Source organism: Motacilla alba, chromosome 1A (genome assembly GCF_015832195.1).
Source record: "Motacilla alba alba isolate MOTALB_02 chromosome 1A, Motacilla_alba_V1.0_pri, whole genome shotgun sequence".
Classification (NCBI taxonomy): domain Eukaryota; kingdom Metazoa; phylum Chordata; class Aves; order Passeriformes; family Motacillidae; genus Motacilla; species Motacilla alba.
The window spans coordinates 55,234,134-55,245,985 of NC_052031.1; the positions used below are offsets into that span (position 1 = coordinate 55,234,134).

The window sequence follows — 11,852 nt, forward strand, 5'->3', positions numbered from 1 at the left end:
CACCCCAGCTCAGACTGTCGGAGGGGCCCTGGGGTACTGCTTAAGGCAGCCTTTGAGAGAATCTTCTTCAAAGAACTTCTCTTGGTCCTTCTCTTGTCTTTCTCATCAGCTGCCCTCCGCTGGCAATCTCATAGATATCCATGTCGGAAGGCACCCTTGAGGATTGTGGAGTCTAAGCCTTGACTCCACGCTGAGCTTCGCTTAAATCTCTGAGTCTATAAAAGGTGCGCTTTGGTTTCAGGCTTGCTGCCTTTTCTGGACGATAAGCATGGCAGCACCCTCTTGCCTCCCCACGACCTGGTACTTGTGTACCAGGTCTCTGGGAGAGCGCTCAATTTTTCTGCTCCAGAAGGAGATTCCCAGCACCATTACAAGGTGTTCTGCATTAGAAAGATGCCTTTTGGCTGCCCAGCTCCGGATAGATTGGTCTGTCTTTCTCTGCATAAACAGGCACAGCTACACAGACTGCAGCCATGAACCACCACTTAAGAGTCACGGGCTGGTCTTGTTGGCCTTCCCCCGATTCCTACCCAAAAATGCTCAACCCCATCAGCACCATCATTAAGCTCTAGACAGTTGGAACCCCGCCTGACACAGACGGTGGCCCCAGCGCCTCTCCTTCCCTTCCTGTCCCTTCTGCAGGGTTTTAAATACAAAAAACAGAGGCCATAGATTAGGCAGTTCGGGAAGTCTGCACCTTCCGAGTACCTCAGGCTGTGGGGGAAGAAAGAGGGGGCATGCACCTGGGAATTAGGATAAAAGAAGGAGGCTGCGCCCTTGTCCTGGGTCTCAACAAATCAAGACACGCCATGGGATATGTCCCTTTGGCCTCTCCCTTTATTCCAATAGCATTACAGGACCCCTCTGGGTCTTTCCTGGACATAACCTCTGGCGTCGTGAAGTTTTTTTGCGAGACACCCTACTCCTGCAGCTGGAGCCCATTCTCCAGCTCTTCTCTGCTTTCTAACGCATCTAAAACCCCGTGTCCTTGCTGCTGCGTGGCTCTCCCACGGCTCTCTGCCAGCCACGCTCCAGAGCTCCCAGCTCCAGCTGGCAGGGCCTCAGCACCCGCCCTGTGGCCTCCCGCCCCAACGGCCACACCAGGCCCTGCTTGCTGCCCTCACGGCGGCACTCCCGGCCCCAGTGCTCTCCAAGGCCTTCTCCGGGGGCACCTTCCGGGGGCCTTTCAGTCCCTGCACGAGGCCCAGCAAAGACCTGAGAGGGGCTGTGGACAAGGGCCTGCAGGGACAGCACCAGGCCCAGCGGCTTCCCACTGGCAGCGGGCAGGCTTGGGCTGGAGACGCGCAAGAAATTCTCGCCCCCCAGGCTGCTGAGGCCCTGGCCCACGCTGCCCACAGCAGCTGCGGCTGCCCCATGCCTGGCAGTGCTCCAGGCCGGGCCGGATGGGGCTTGGAGCAACCGGGCCTCGTGGACGGTGTCCCTGCCCTTGCCAGCAGGGTTGCAACAAGACCATTTTTAAGGACCCTTCCAAGGCAAGCTCCTCTGTGCTTCTGTGATCACAGGGGCCGGGGGCAGCTGGGCTTAATTTCTGATTGGAACCAGTTCAGCACCGCAAGTTTGGCTAATTTCAAGGAGACTCTTCACAAGCCCAGATTCACGACTTGTGACTTTTACCTATGCTATAGGTCTGCTTGAGCTCAATAAAGTCATGCACGATCCAGGTTCTGGAATACTGTAGTTTATTGAATCAAGAGCAAAGCAGTTTCCAGGTTGCTACCCATAAAAGCACTAACTATAAGAGCATAGTTATTTGTCCCCAACAGACAGAGACACGATCTATGGCTTTACTTCTACATTAAAAAAAAAAAAAAAAAAAAAAAAAAAAAGATTTCTTCTATGCAAGAGATAAGCTATAATTGTTATGTGTGTTACAAATGTATCAATTTCATGACAATCTTTCCAGATGGAAACGCCCTAGGAGCATGAATACAATATCACAACTTCAGAGTGACACTAAGTACTGGCCATATTGTATTCTTTAAACAAAATTACCTATTTGACTCTTTATAATCATTTCTTATCATGATATAATAGTTACATAATTCGTACCGTTGATATTATTTATATTATTCTATTGGCTCTTATTATATTTTACTATTATATATGATAATTGATAAGCTTTCTAGCATAGAATATGTATACACGGGAGATACATATATATATATATATATATATATATATATATATATATATATACACACACACAAGTTAGCAATCTAGATCTTTACGTATACAAAATATCAGGTCAGCTCCAACACAGTTGCTACAATGCCGAGCCAAAGGATTCCCAAGGAGAAGCACCGTCCATTGACTGATGCCAAACATTGCCCAGGGACTGTGGAGTCTCTCTCCCCAGAGAGAGTCAAGAACCTTGATGGGAACGCAATCCTTTGTAGTGCACGGCGGGAAGAGCTGCCTGAAGCACCCCTGAACCAAATGATACCACCAGTGGTCCTGTCAAACATTCCCTCATCTGGGATTCTGAGATCGGCATCTTTGCACAGGGTGAAGCCCTCAGAGGGGAAAATGGACTCAAAGAAAGAGGTGGGGGAATAATAGGATTTCCTCTTGTGGGATCCTTGATCTGTGTAGCCAACCAGGTCATCCCCGGATGCAGTGCTGGGGAGGCTGTTGAGATGACACCGCTGCTGCTGATGGCATAGTGCTGCTCCGCAGCGTTTTCCCGTCCCTCTCTGTAGCCCACCTTCTCCCCTCTTTTCCCATCCACTGAGAGCTGGTTCTCTGCCACCAGGTGTGAGCCTCCCAAGCACAGCTCTGTGCAGGAGAACCTCTTTCACTGCTCGTTTTTAAGGATCCGTTTGAACCAATGGTGCAGATCCACGTACTGGCTCATTGCCTGGGAGTGGGCAACGGGATCCATCACCAGCTCATGGAAGAGATTGCATGACCCGGCCATTAGGACCTCTGGGGGCAAGCTGATGCCCTCCGGAAGCCTCTGGTTGCCCACAATGAAGTGATTGAGGCTTCTCATTTCCACACACGTGCGCAGGCTCTCGCTGATATCCATCAGGCGCCTCACAAAATGTCTCCTGCGCCACTGGGACACGGGTAAGACGCTCAGCAGGTGCATGACAATGGTCTTGATGGTATAGGTGGAGAAGCCTAAGCCCAGCTGCAGACGAGTGAAGAACTGCAGGCATTTCAGGTGCAAGCTGTCAGGGGGAGCCCGCCTGGCGATGTACCTGAAGAACTTCATCTCGGCCACGGCGTAGCTCTCCGGCCAGATTGTGCTTGAGGTGTGGGCTTGCCTAGGCTGACTGCTTACAAAGACGTCTGAGTTGCCTTGCCGCACCCCAAACAGCATCTCAATCCGGTAGCTTTCTCTGCCGTTGGTCACCTTGAACTGGCAGGAGCGTCTGGAGGGCAGCAGCACTAAATGCCAATGGTGTGACTGAAGCAAAGCCGGCCAGATTGCTCTCACCAGCTGGTAGAACCAGCGGGCAGTTTTCTCCACGTCCAGGTAGGAGCCCGTGCACAGGGTATGAAGGAGGCTGGGAGCCTGATACCTCCTCAGCTCCTCCTCAGGGTGGTGCAGGAAGCACAGCATGTTCTCAACCCGCTGCTCCCTCGTGCAGGTGCACTCCTGCTGCACGCGGATGTGGAAGTTCCTCAAGCGCCTCTGCCCTGCAGTGCCCAGCTCTAGGTGGAAGCTGTGCCCTCGGGGAGGTGTCATGGGTATGAGCACCTGGTACACAACATCCTGCTCCCGGGGACTCCAACCTTCAAAGGCACTGCCCACCCCGATAGCTCCTTGCAGCACCGGATAGAAACTGTTGGACAAGACCCGTCGAAAGTAAACTGCAAAATGCTCCATCAGGGTTCTTGTCCAGGTGCATCCTTCCTGCAGGTCCTGCACAGGCCACTGTATGCGCTCCATTATGATTCTTCCAAAGTTATCGGCACGATCGCGGTATCTTTCCGCTTCATTTCCAACATCATTGATGTTCGCTGCATTTGCAGCCTCGTTGCCAACTTCATTTGCAGCATCACGTCCTTCATTTGCAGCAGCGTTGTCGGCTTCCTGTGCATGGCCATCATCACTGTCGTTTTCCTCCCCATCCATGTCACTGTCTCCTTCTTCCTCATTTCCAACATCTTCTTCATATGCATCCACGTTGTCCACTTCCTCTTCATTTACACCATCATGTCCTTCTTCATGCTCCTCTCTCCTCAGGCTCCTTTTCCTCCAGATACACCACAGTGCCAAGAGAAGGAGCAGGAGCCCAGCAAGGGTCCAGACCTGCCAGTGCTGCCAGGCAGAGCAGAGCAGGTCTCCCCAGGCCCAGACACCCTGCTTCAGGGCCAGCTGCTCCACCTCCCGCTCCAGACGAATCTTCTCCTCTTCCTGGAGCTTGGCACGCCCCTCCATTCGCAGACGCGTCACCTCGTCCGAGCCATCGCCCGCGGGCTGTGGGTACTGGACTACACTTTGCAAGAGCAAGAACCACAATACCCAGGTATCCATGGTCTGCAGGAGGATGGAGAGAAGGCCTTTGAGAGGGGCTGTGAGGGAGGCAGCGGGCACTGGGGGCAGCCAGGGACGGGAATCCCAGGGATCTGGGAGCAGGAAGGACAGGACCCCAGGGAGCTGGCAAGCGGCCAGGCCTGTCCTGCTGCCCGAGCAGCAGCAGCAGCAGCAGCAGCAGCACGGTGTCCTGCCCAAGGCTCTGCCACGAAGGGCTGTTGCTGGATGCAGGGGGAAAAGCCAGCCCTGGGCACAGCGTTTCTGCCCCGGCCCTTGACCCCAGGCCGGCCTCCCTGCCACGTGTGCACTCACCGCTTGCCCAAGCAATACAGGGCCAGCGTTACCTGCTGGGGCCTCGTATAGCTGCCCCCATTGTGACATGGCCCCATGATGCCATGGATGTCACAGTACACCACAGCCAGCCCAGCCCCGCCCTTTGTCCCCACCCCAGCTCAGACTGTCGGAGGGGCCCTGGGGTACTGCTTAAGGCAGCCTTTGAGAGAATCTTCTTCAAAGAACTTCTCTTGGTCCTTCTCTTGTCTTTCTCATCAGCTGCCCTCCGCTGGCAATCTCATAGATATCCATGTCGGAAGGCACCCTTGAGGATTGTGGAGTCTAAGCCTTGACTCCACGCTGAGCTTCGCTTAAATCTCTGAGTCTATAAAAGGTGCGCTTTGGTTTCAGGCTTGCTGCCTTTTCTGGACGATAAGCATGGCAGCACCCTCTTGCCTCCCCACGACCTGGTACTTGTGTACCAGGTCTCTGGGAGAGCGCTCAATTTTTCTGCTCCAGAAGGAGATTCCCAGCACCATTACAAGGTGTTCTGCATTAGAAAGATGCCTTTTGGCTGCCCAGCTCCGGATAGATTGGTCTGTCTTTCTCTGCATAAACAGGCACAGCTACACAGACTGCAGCCATGAACCACCACTTAAGAGTCACGGGCTGGTCTTGTTGGCCTTCCCCCGATTCCTACCCAAAAATGCTCAACCCCATCAGCACCATCATTAAGCTCTAGACAGTTGGAACCCCGCCTGACACAGACGGTGGCCCCAGCGCCTCTCCTTCCCTTCCTGTCCCTTCTGCAGGGTTTTAAATACAAAAAACAGAGGCCATAGATTAGGCAGTTCGGGAAGTCTGCACCTTCCGAGTACCTCAGGCTGTGGGGGAAGAAAGAGGGGGCATGCACCTGGGAATTAGGATAAAAGAAGGAGGCTGCGCCCTTGTCCTGGGTCTCAACAAATCAAGACACGCCATGGGATATGTCCCTTTGGCCTCTCCCTTTATTCCAATAGCATTACAGGACCCCTCTGGGTCTTTCCTGGACATAACCTCTGGCGTCGTGAAGTTTTTTTGCGAGACACCCTACTCCTGCAGCTGGAGCCCATTCTCCAGCTCTTCTCTGCTTTCTAACGCATCTAAAACCCCGTGTCCTTGCTGCTGCGTGGCTCTCCCACGGCTCTCTGCCAGCCACGCTCCAGAGCTCCCAGCTCCAGCTGGCAGGGCCTCAGCACCCGCCCTGTGGCCTCCCGCCCCAACGGCCACACCAGGCCCTGCTTGCTGCCCTCACGGCGGCACTCCCGGCCCCAGTGCTCTCCAAGGCCTTCTCCGGGGGCACCTTCCGGGGGCCTTTCAGTCCCTGCACGAGGCCCAGCAAAGACCTGAGAGGGGCTGTGGACAAGGGCCTGCAGGGACAGCACCAGGCCCAGCGGCTTCCCACTGGCAGCGGGCAGGCTTGGGCTGGAGACGCGCAAGAAATTCTCGCCCCCCAGGCTGCTGAGGCCCTGGCCCACGCTGCCCACAGCAGCTGCGGCTGCCCCATGCCTGGCAGTGCTCCAGGCCGGGCCGGATGGGGCTTGGAGCAACCGGGCCTCGTGGACGGTGTCCCTGCCCTTGCCAGCAGGGTTGCAACAAGACCATTTTTAAGGACCCTTCCAAGGCAAGCTCCTCTGTGCTTCTGTGATCACAGGGGCCGGGGGCAGCTGGGCTTAATTTCTGATTGGAACCAGTTCAGCACCGCAAGTTTGGCTAATTTCAAGGAGACTCTTCACAAGCCCAGATTCACGACTTGTGACTTTTACCTATGCTATAGGTCTGCTTGAGCTCAATAAAGTCATGCACGATCCAGGTTCTGGAATACTGTAGTTTATTGAATCAAGAGCAAAGCAGTTTCCAGGTTGCTACCCATAAAAGCACTAACTATAAGAGCATAGTTATTTGTCCCCAACAGACAGAGACACGATCTATGGCTTTACTTCTACATTAAAAAAAAAAAAAAAAAAAAAAAAAAAAAGATTTCTTCTATGCAAGAGATAAGCTATAATTGTTATGTGTGTTACAAATGTATCAATTTCATGACAATCTTTCCAGATGGAAACGCCCTAGGAGCATGAATACAATATCACAACTTCAGAGTGACACTAAGTACTGGCCATATTGTATTCTTTAAACAAAATTACCTATTTGACTCTTTATAATCATTTCTTATCATGATATAATAGTTACATAATTCGTACCGTTGATATTATTTATATTATTCTATTGGCTCTTATTATATTTTACTATTATATATGATAATTGATAAGCTTTCTAGCATAGAATATGTATACACGGGAGATACATATATATATATATATATATATATATATATATACACACACACAAGTTAGCAATCTAGATCTTTACGTATACAAAATATCAGGTCAGCTCCAACACAGTTGCTACAATGCCGAGCCAAAGGATTCCCAAGGAGAAGCACCGTCCATTGACTGATGCCAAACATTGCCCAGGGACTGTGGAGTCTCTCTCCCCAGAGAGAGTCAAGAACCTTGATGGGAACGCAATCCTTTGTAGTGCACGGCGGGAAGAGCTGCCTGAAGCACCCCTGAACCAAATGATACCACCAGTGGTCCTGTCAAACATTCCCTCATCTGGGATTCTGAGATCGGCATCTTTGCACAGGGTGAAGCCCTCAGAGGGGAAAATGGACTCAAAGAAAGAGGTGGGGGAATAATAGGATTTCCTCTTGTGGGATCCTTGATCTGTGTAGCCAACCAGGTCATCCCCGGATGCAGTGCTGGGGAGGCTGTTGAGATGACACCGCTGCTGCTGATGGCATAGTGCTGCTCCGCAGCGTTTTCCCGTCCCTCTCTGTAGCCCACCTTCTCCCCTCTTTTCCCATCCACTGAGAGCTGGTTCTCTGCCACCAGGTGTGAGCCTCCCAAGCACAGCTCTGTGCAGGAGAACCTCTTTCACTGCTCGTTTTTAAGGATCCGTTTGAACCAATGGTGCAGATCCACGTACTGGCTCATTGCCTGGGAGTGGGCAACGGGATCCATCACCAGCTCATGGAAGAGATTGCATGACCCGGCCATTAGGACCTCTGGGGGCAAGCTGATGCCCTCCGGAAGCCTCTGGTTGCCCACAATGAAGTGATTGAGGCTTCTCATTTCCACACACGTGCGCAGGCTCTCGCTGATATCCATCAGGCGCCTCACAAAATGTCTCCTGCGCCACTGGGACACGGGTAAGACGCTCAGCAGGTGCATGACAATGGTCTTGATGGTATAGGTGGAGAAGCCTAAGCCCAGCTGCAGACGAGTGAAGAACTGCAGGCATTTCAGGTGCAAGCTGTCAGGGGGAGCCCGCCTGGCGATGTACCTGAAGAACTTCATCTCGGCCACGGCGTAGCTCTCCGGCCAGATTGTGCTTGAGGTGTGGGCTTGCCTAGGCTGACTGCTTACAAAGACGTCTGAGTTGCCTTGCCGCACCCCAAACAGCATCTCAATCCGGTAGCTTTCTCTGCCGTTGGTCACCTTGAACTGGCAGGAGCGTCTGGAGGGCAGCAGCACTAAATGCCAATGGTGTGACTGAAGCAAAGCCGGCCAGATTGCTCTCACCAGCTGGTAGAACCAGCGGGCAGTTTTCTCCACGTCCAGGTAGGAGCCCGTGCACAGGGTATGAAGGAGGCTGGGAGCCTGATACCTCCTCAGCTCCTCCTCAGGGTGGTGCAGGAAGCACAGCATGTTCTCAACCCGCTGCTCCCTCGTGCAGGTGCACTCCTGCTGCACGCGGATGTGGAAGTTCCTCAAGCGCCTCTGCCCTGCAGTGCCCAGCTCTAGGTGGAAGCTGTGCCCTCGGGGAGGTGTCATGGGTATGAGCACCTGGTACACAACATCCTGCTCCCGGGGACTCCAACCTTCAAAGGCACTGCCCACCCCGATAGCTCCTTGCAGCACCGGATAGAAACTGTTGGACAAGACCCGTCGAAAGTAAACTGCAAAATGCTCCATCAGGGTTCTTGTCCAGGTGCATCCTTCCTGCAGGTCCTGCACAGGCCACTGTATGCGCTCCATTATGATTCTTCCAAAGTTATCGGCACGATCGCGGTATCTTTCCGCTTCATTTCCAACATCATTGATGTTCGCTGCATTTGCAGCCTCGTTGCCAACTTCATTTGCAGCATCACGTCCTTCATTTGCAGCAGCGTTGTCGGCTTCCTGTGCATGGCCATCATCACTGTCGTTTTCCTCCCCATCCATGTCACTGTCTCCTTCTTCCTCATTTCCAACATCTTCTTCATATGCATCCACGTTGTCCACTTCCTCTTCATTTACACCATCATGTCCTTCTTCATGCTCCTCTCTCCTCAGGCTCCTTTTCCTCCAGATACACCACAGTGCCAAGAGAAGGAGCAGGAGCCCAGCAAGGGTCCAGACCTGCCAGTGCTGCCAGGCAGAGCAGAGCAGGTCTCCCCAGGCCCAGACACCCTGCTTCAGGGCCAGCTGCTCCACCTCCCGCTCCAGACGAATCTTCTCCTCTTCCTGGAGCTTGGCACGCCCCTCCATTCGCAGACGCGTCACCTCGTCCGAGCCATCGCCCGCGGGCTGTGGGTACTGGACTACACTTTGCAAGAGCAAGAACCACAATACCCAGGTATCCATGGTCTGCAGGAGGATGGAGAGAAGGCCTTTGAGAGGGGCTGTGAGGGAGGCAGCGGGCACTGGGGGCAGCCAGGGACGGGAATCCCAGGGATCTGGGAGCAGGAAGGACAGGACCCCAGGGAGCTGGCAAGCGGCCAGGCCTGTCCTGCTGCCCGAGCAGCAGCAGCAGCAGCAGCAGCAGCACGGTGTCCTGCCCAAGGCTCTGCCACGAAGGGCTGTTGCTGGATGCAGGGGGAAAAGCCAGCCCTGGGCACAGCGTTTCTGCCCCGGCCCTTGACCCCAGGCCGGCCTCCCTGCCACGTGTGCACTCACCGCTTGCCCAAGCAATACAGGGCCAGCGTTACCTGCTGGGGCCTCGTATAGCTGCCCCCATTGTGACATGGCCCCATGATGCCATGGATGTCACAGTACACCACAGCCAGCCCAGCCCCGCCCTTTGTCCCCACCCCAGCTCAGACTGTCGGAGGGGCCCTGGGGTACTGCTTAAGGCAGCCTTTGAGAGAATCTTCTTCAAAGAACTTCTCTTGGTCCTTCTCTTGTCTTTCTCATCAGCTGCCCTCCGCTGGCAATCTCATAGATATCCATGTCGGAAGGCACCCTTGAGGATTGTGGAGTCTAAGCCTTGACTCCACGCTGAGCTTCGCTTAAATCTCTGAGTCTATAAAAGGTGCGCTTTGGTTTCAGGCTTGCTGCCTTTTCTGGACGATAAGCATGGCAGCACCCTCTTGCCTCCCCACGACCTGGTACTTGTGTACCAGGTCTCTGGGAGAGCGCTCAATTTTTCTGCTCCAGAAGGAGATTCCCAGCACCATTACAAGGTGTTCTGCATTAGAAAGATGCCTTTTGGCTGCCCAGCTCCGGATAGATTGGTCTGTCTTTCTCTGCATAAACAGGCACAGCTACACAGACTGCAGCCATGAACCACCACTTAAGAGTCACGGGCTGGTCTTGTTGGCCTTCCCCCGATTCCTACCCAAAAATGCTCAACCCCATCAGCACCATCATTAAGCTCTAGACAGTTGGAACCCCGCCTGACACAGACGGTGGCCCCAGCGCCTCTCCTTCCCTTCCTGTCCCTTCTGCAGGGTTTTAAATACAAAAAACAGAGGCCATAGATTAGGCAGTTCGGGAAGTCTGCACCTTCCGAGTACCTCAGGCTGTGGGGGAAGAAAGAGGGGGCATGCACCTGGGAATTAGGATAAAAGAAGGAGGCTGCGCCCTTGTCCTGGGTCTCAACAAATCAAGACACACCATGGGATATGTCCCTTTGGCCTCTCCCTTTATTCCAATAGCATTACAGGACCCCTCTGGGTCTTTCCTGGACATAACCTCTGGCGTCGTGAAGTTTTTTTGCGAGACACCCTACTCCTGCAGCTGGAGCCCATTCTCCAGCTCTTCTCTGCTTTCTAACGCATCTAAAACCCCGTGTCCTTGCTGCTGCGTGGCTCTCCCACGGCTCTCTGCCAGCCACGCTCCAGAGCTCCCAGCTCCAGCTGGCAGGGCCTCAGCACCCGCCCTGTGGCCTCCCGCCCCAACGGCCACACCAGGCCCTGCTTGCTGCCCTCACGGCGGCACTCCCGGCCCCAGTGCTCTCCAAGGCCTTCTCCGGGGGCACCTTCCGGGGGCCTTTCAGTCCCTGCACGAGGCCCAGCAAAGACCTGAGAGGGGCTGTGGACAAGGGCCTGCAGGGACAGCACCAGGCCCAGCGGCTTCCCACTGGCAGCGGGCAGGCTTGGGCTGGAGACGCGCAAGAAATTCTCGCCCCCCAGGCTGCTGAGGCCCTGGCCCACGCTGCCCACAGCAGCTGCGGCTGCCCCATGCCTGGCAGTGCTCCAGGCCGGGCCGGATGGGGCTTGGAGCAACCGGGCCTCGTGGACGGTGTCCCTGCCCTTGCCAGCAGGGTTGCAACAAGACCATTTTTAAGGACCCTTCCAAGGCAAGCTCCTCTGTGCTTCTGTGATCACAGGGGCCGGGGGCAGCTGGGCTTAATTTCTGATTGGAACCAGTTCAGCACCGCAAGTTTGGCTAATTTCAAGGAGACTCTTCACAAGCCCAGATTCACGACTTGTGACTTTTACCTATGCTATAGGTCTGCTTGAGCTCAATAAAGCCATGCACGATCCAGGTTCTGGAATACTGTAGTTTATTGAATCAAGAGCAAAGCAGTTTCCAGGTTGCTACCCATAAAAGCACTAACTATAAGAGCATAGTTATTTGTCCCCAACAGACAGAGACACGATCTATGGCTTTACTTCTACATTAAAAAAAAAAAAAAAAAAAAAAAAAAAAAAGATTTCTTCTATGCAAGAGATAAGCTATAATTGTTATGTGTGTTACAAATGTATCAATTTCATGACAATCTTTCCAGATGGAAACGCCCTAGGAGCATGAATACAATATCACAA

At 53.7% G+C, this 11,852-nt stretch overlaps 2 protein-coding genes across 2 annotated transcripts; both read right to left on the reverse strand.

Moving 5' to 3' along the window:
- Positions 1-2,815: 2,815 nt before the first annotated feature.
- On the reverse strand, positions 2,816-4,950 carry LOC119708463 (inositol 1,4,5-trisphosphate receptor-interacting protein-like 1). The gene has a single exon (XM_038154927.1). The coding sequence runs from the start codon at positions 4,886-4,888 to the stop codon at positions 2,816-2,818; it is 2,073 nt and encodes a 690-aa protein (XP_038010855.1). The 5' UTR covers positions 4,889-4,950.
- Positions 4,951-7,755: 2,805 nt separating this feature from the next.
- Positions 7,756-9,890, reverse strand: LOC119708464 (inositol 1,4,5-trisphosphate receptor-interacting protein-like 1). Its single transcript, XM_038154928.1, has one exon. It carries the CDS (start codon positions 9,826-9,828, stop codon positions 7,756-7,758), a length of 2,073 nt encoding a protein of 690 aa, XP_038010856.1. The 5' UTR covers positions 9,829-9,890.
- Positions 9,891-11,852: the final 1,962 nt, after the last annotated feature.

Bases quoted from the DNA above. Each gene is read 5' to 3' on its own strand.
- LOC119708463 (XM_038154927.1), bottom strand. From the start codon at position 4,888: ATGTCACAATGGGGGCAGCTATACGAGGCCCCAGCAGGTAACGCTGGC.
- LOC119708464 (XM_038154928.1), bottom strand. From the start codon at position 9,828: ATGTCACAATGGGGGCAGCTATACGAGGCCCCAGCAGGTAACGCTGGC.